The sequence below is a fragment of the Salmo trutta genome, chromosome 5 (genome assembly GCF_901001165.1).
Source record: "Salmo trutta chromosome 5, fSalTru1.1, whole genome shotgun sequence".
In the NCBI taxonomy this organism is placed as follows: Eukaryota; Metazoa; Chordata; class Actinopteri; order Salmoniformes; family Salmonidae; genus Salmo; species Salmo trutta.
Window position 1 is genome coordinate 24592522 of NC_042961.1, and position 6000 is coordinate 24598521.

Here is a 6000-nt window from a genome sequence, read left to right on the forward strand (position 1 = left end):
AGCAGAGCGAGTCGAGGGAGGAAGGAGTTGTTTTCCCTCAGAAACCCCAACACCTGTTGACATTCCTTCTGCATATTGATGATCATTTATTTTTAAAGCATGGAGCTGTTATTGAAGCTTTAAAATGATCCCCGTATGGAGTTAGAGGGATAGCAGTGTGAGCGGGTGTCAGTCTGGACGGGACGTGAGCAGGTTCTACGGCTTCTGTGGCCCTCAGCTTGTGACAGACAGTGCTGCCGTCTCAGACAAATATTAAAGTAGTACGGTTTTTAGCCTCTGGTCTCTCTCGGTCTCTCTGCTGCTCCATGGCTCTTCATTTTTACTACCCCCTTTAATGGGCTCCTGTCTCACCATGCACGGAAATCACACACTCCTAAAACACACACATAGCCATAACAGACACGCTCACAACCTCCCTGACACACACACACACGGGATGTGCACGGTTATTTGAATATCTGAACAGACGTTAGTGTGAGTACTTCGACCCCCTTTTTCTCCCAAATGCAGTTCCGATCTCGTCTCATCGCTGGAACTCCCCAACGGGCTCGGGAGAGGTGAAGGTCGAGTCATGCGTCCTCCGGAACATGATCCGCCTAACCGCGCTCCTTAACATCCACCCGCTTAACCCGGAAGCCAGCTGCACCAATGTGTCGGAGGAAACACCGTTCAACTGACGACTGAAGTCAGCCTGCAGGCACCCGGCCCGCCACAAGGAGTCGCTAGAGCGTGATGAGCCAAGTAAAGCCCACCGGCCAAACCCTACCCTAACCCGGACGACGCTGGGTCAATTGTGCGCCGCCCTATGCAACACAGCCTTGGATTTAACCCGGGTCTGTAGTGACGCCTCAAGCGCTGCGATGCAGTGCCTTAGACCGCTGTGTCACTCGGGAGGCCCTTTATAGGTCTATTTTAACACAGAAACGGCTTTATCTAAATTAAATTAAAATATCCATGTGACACATACAAGGATATACCATGACATTTCAAATGATTAATTTAATAAAGTCAACTTCTCAATATCGTTTTTATGACATGAGCCCCATACAAAAGGCCGGTAGCCGACGTGTGTAGCATGGCTAATAAAAGTAGCAAAGAGGCTCAGCGGGTCGCAAGTGGAGAGAGAGTTCACTAACGCAATGCAAGATGGAATAACATTACGGAATTAAAAGGTTACAGAAATGAGAAGCAGGAGGCTACAACGAGCAACTAACGGGTAAGGCTGTTTAATCTGAACGGGCTTGGGGAGAAAGCACAGCATGTGGCCTTCATTAGCCTAGCTAGCTTCTCTAGGCTACTCCAGTCAAGACGGGCACTGTTGCACGGGATGATAAATAACATTACAAAAGTTAGCTAGTCTTGGCTGAGCAGCGTTGCTCTTCCCTGCCTGTCTGCTTGCTCCCATCTCACCGCCACAGCTGCAGCAATAGAACGCCAGCCTCGCCCCTCGCGCAGCAGTGTTCAGGTTAAAACCGTAAGTAAAAGTAACTAAACATGTATTTTGAAGAGCCAGATATCTGACAAAAACATTCATGATACTCTTTCGAATAGTGGAATTATTTCAACCCCCCATGCGCCCCCCCTCCCCACACCTTACTCAGCAAATAGCAGTCCCGTCTGAGACTTTTTAAAGCAACTCTAAAGCTGTAAAGTGAGAGACTGGGCTGAGGAGGATTGCAGGTTAGTCTCACAGGAAGCTGAATGCCCTGCTCCTGCTCTTTTAAAGGCCAACAGATCCAACCCGCAGAGGAAGTCGGGCCCAAGCGCAGTGTTTTCTTCCAGAATGCTTTACTGGAGCAGAGGGGCTAGCCATGGAAACGGTGTCCTTGGCGCGGAGATGCGGCTTAACGGACCGGCTGGTTAAACATTAACGGCTGGGCAATAAAACGTCTTTCAATGAAACACACGCGCGCCCGCACGCACGCATGCACACCATTCCCAGCAGTGACGAGTCTCGTCAACTCTTACACAGCTTAATGGTGAGAACGGCAGGGCAAAGATTTGGGTAATGGATGGCTGTCCAGTGTTTATGAGGAATTGAAATATGATTCTAGCTGGGATAAACAGGCTGCCTTTTCACTTAAACCTCCACCGTGTGCAGGAGGTGCTGCCTGGTGGAGGAGTGGAAAGTTACCAAACCTCAGAGGGACCGGGGAGGGAGGGAGGGAGGGAGAGAGAGGTAGAGAGAGAGAGAGGGAGGGAGGGAGGGAGGGAGGGAGGGAGGGAGAGAGGTTCTCTTGGCGTAGCCATATGGCGCTAGAAGACTCTCACGCAACAATAAGGAAAACAGATTTGTACATGTAATCAATTGCTTATATTTGTCTTGAGTTTGTCACTGGGGAGAGGGAGGTTGAACCCAATTGAGATGTGTGGAGTTGTAGGTTTGACCCCCCCCCCGATAGGCTTCATAAAACACCAGCTAAATGACCAACTACCTAATAACCATATCAACATGTTGAAGAGAGTTTATGCTTAAAACATGACCAGAGGGGAAAAACTCTGGTCCTACTGGCCCTCCGCATGGTGTCTTACCTTGGCCAGAGACTGAGGGTGGGCCTCATGCAGGGCCAGGGTAGTGAGGTGAGAGATGATGGTTTCCTGGGGCCAGTGAGAGCTTCTCTCCCCCTCTCCATCCCTCTCCCTCTCCAGCCTCCTCAGGACCTCTCCCAGGGCCAGCTCACGGACTTCGTAGTGCGGGCACTGCAGCAGACACCCCAGGAGCAGGGGTCCTCGCGATGTGGTGCCATCCTCCCCCATGCCCCACAGCAGTGGGCTCTCCACGCTGGCGCTGAGTGCCAGGCGTGCCAGGCTGAGGAGATACTGGGTGGTGCCGGGGGGGCCACACACAGCAGAGGGGCCTCCGGGGGTCACCAGCTCAGAGGCCATCAGGAGTGCCAGCGTCTCCCCCCGCAGCTCCTTTAGCTCGGAGTCTAAGGAGAGACGGAAAACAGGTAGAGGACATTCGCATGCACACAAAGACACACACACATACACACTTGAGGGAGATGCTGCCAACCCTCTGGGGTGTACAGGTGACGGATGTACCACCTTGTTGTTCTCCGTTGGCCTGGCTCCTCATTGTGCCAGTCACTTCACACCTCCACACTCAGTCCGTCTGTCCTGTCTAGGCTCCAGTGGTTGATAGACATACAATGACCACACACGTACCCACACCAGTTCTCCCCGAAGCACCGCTTAACTGCACTACCAGGACGTGTTTTGGTAACTCAATATCGTTCTGTAGCTCCATCCCCAACCCCCTCCCCTACTACAATGCTCCAAAATCCAAGACATCTCACAGGGCCTCCTTTCACAGCCAGCTTAATATTAACACACACAACCTCCCTCCACCCCCCCCCAGAAAGAAAAAGTGCAACTCAACATGGGCCAGACAAAAGGAAGGGAAATGCTGCATTCCCTCGGGGACGGTCTAGGGTTACCGCGGAGATGGGCCGGGTTACCGTGGAACCAGATCCTCAAAGGGTCCGGCGGCCACATGAGCGGACCGTAATGGTCATAATGGGAGGACAGCAATGACAACGGGACGAGGTTGACTGGAGACAAATGGGAGCTTGTGAGTGAGTGAGTGAGTGAGTGAAGAGCTGTCTGTCTGCATTTGAGGGGGGAAGGACACTGCAACCCTGTCTCAGTTAAAGCACATGTAGAAGTATCCACACGTGCACAAACAATCTAGATCTTACACAACTCTACCGTACCAGTGTTCCACAACCCCAGAGGCAGGACGGAGCAGCAGGGAGACGGCAAAACCCCAAACAGAGCTTTAGGGAAGTGAATCAAGTCAAACAGGGAGCAGCCCAAACTCCTGACTTCCCTTTCAACTAGGTCAGGAAACTGATGTTAGGGAGAGAGAGAGATAGTGAGAGAGATAGTGAGAGAGATAGTGAGAGAGATAGTGAGAGAGGGCTGAGAGCAGAGCTGTTTTTCATAATGGCATTCATCAAAATAGCTGAGTCTCTGGGGAGGGGGGGGGGCACAGCCGGGATTCAGTGAGGAAATTAAAGGCGTTCCACCACAAACTGGCTGTGTGTGTGTGTGGACACTGGATGCCAAAGGCCAGTATCTCTGTGTGTGTGTGTGCGCGCTCGCGTCTTTCTAACGACTTGTCACTTTCGTAACACATGACCAGACAGCAGTCAGAGGAAACCACAGTACGACAGTCGACCAATACTCAGAACAGGCCCAGGGCACATCGACTGACCACTGGCTCTAAAATGACTCAGCCTGTCCAGTTTGGCAGTGGGCCTTACAAATACTAAAACATAACACAATATAACAGAAATACCCATGATACAACACCATTTTTCACTACAATGACTTTCCATCAAAACCCAGCATTGACAAACCTAAAAAAGGGAGCGTTTGCGAGAGCGAGTATGTGAGAGAATTACCTCGGCACCATGTGTGTGGGTCTACTCAAAACACGTCAAATATCTAAAACAAAAATGAAACCACGTTTGGTTTAAATAAACTTTACCAGGGTAACACTGCACTGCTTTAAAAACGTGTAAATATCCATCCGGCATGGTGTGTTTAGATTGAGAGTAAACAAACTTCTCGCTGTGTAGACTTTCATAATCCAATCCAAGATGTATCGTAAACGCCCGGTCCGACTCGCAAACCATTTCCTTTCGCTCCCTCTCAGAAAGTGTGTGTGTGAGAGCAAACTTGTGTCAGGCTGTGAGGTTATACGCGTTTGTTATGTTATGCACTGGGAAGGTATGCGTGGCAGAATAAATGATTGTGCTGGTGTGTGTGTCTGTGTGTTTGTGTGTGAGTGAAATATATCCTGATATATGCAAGCCCACTATGTAAGAAAAAGGTGTGTGTGTGTGTGTGTGTGTGTGTGTACGTACTGCTGGAGTCATGGCCCGTGCTGACCCTGTCCAGGGTGTGTATATACATTAGGAGCCTGATTAAAACAAAGTTAAGGATAGAGTACTGTGCTGACCCACTCAAAACGTGTGTGTGTGTGTGTGTGTGTGTGTGTGTGTGTCTAGGTAGGTCCGTACTTCAGTTTCTTGAGTTTACCAGTACACATTCACAGCTGGATTTTACATCATGCTCCCCCGTCATTACCCAAACTGTGAAAAACAAACCCCAGACGGTGTGTGTGTGTCTCTGTCTGTGCTGCAGATGTGCTCTTTCCCATGATGGAGGAGCCTGTACAACCTGCTGGCATCGCTCCCTCTAATTACCTTACAGGCCCTGGGTGGGTGGGTGTGTCAGAGCATGTTTTTGAGACTGTGTGTCTATGGGAATGTGTGTGTTGACGTTGATGATTGGTGTGTGTGTGATGGGCACAACCCTTTCCTCTGATAATACAAACACGTGTGATTCAACACTAGGATCAGCTCCAGATATGTGGCTGCTAACCACTGAGTGTGTGTGTGTGTGTGTGTGTGTGTGTGTGTGTGTGTGTGTGTGTGTGTGTGTGTGTAACTGAGATCATTTAAGGTGGATTGAGTCATGTGAATAACCCATCTAAGAGGTAAGGATAGTGCTGGCCATGGAGTCAGTGGGGTTGGATTTCAGAGAGACAGAGCGAGCGACAGAGAGAGAGACAGACAGACAGACAGAGAGCCAGAGCCATAGAGAGCGAGACAGAGCCATAGAGAGCGAGACAGACAGACAGAGCGAGACAGAGAGAGACACAGAGAGAGAGAGAGACACAGAGAGAGAGACACAGAGAGAGAGAGAGAGAGAGAGACACAGAGAGAGAGAGACACAGAGAGAGACACAGAGAGAGAGACACAGAGAGAGAGAGAGACACAGAGAGAGAGAGAGACACAGAGAGAGAGAGAGAGACACACAGAGAGAGAGACACAGAGAGAGAGAGAGAGAGGAGAGAGAGAGAGGAGAGAGAGAGAGAGAAGAGAGAGAGAGAGAGAGAGAGACAGAGAGAGACAGAGAGAGACAGAGACACAGAGACAGAGAGAGACAAACAGAGACAGACAGAGAGAGACAGCACAGAGAGACACA

General features: G+C 50.2%; 1 protein-coding gene across 1 annotated transcript in view; it reads right to left on the bottom strand.

Annotated features, from left to right (window-relative positions):
* thada (THADA armadillo repeat containing) overlaps positions 1-6000 on the bottom strand; it is a gene marked incomplete in the record, with an annotated part of 107541 nt that overhangs the window by 34669 nt on the left and 66872 nt on the right. The window contains 1 exon segment of the mRNA XM_029753085.1: positions 2533-2930. Coding sequence (XP_029608945.1) covers positions 2533-2930 — 398 coding nt within the window.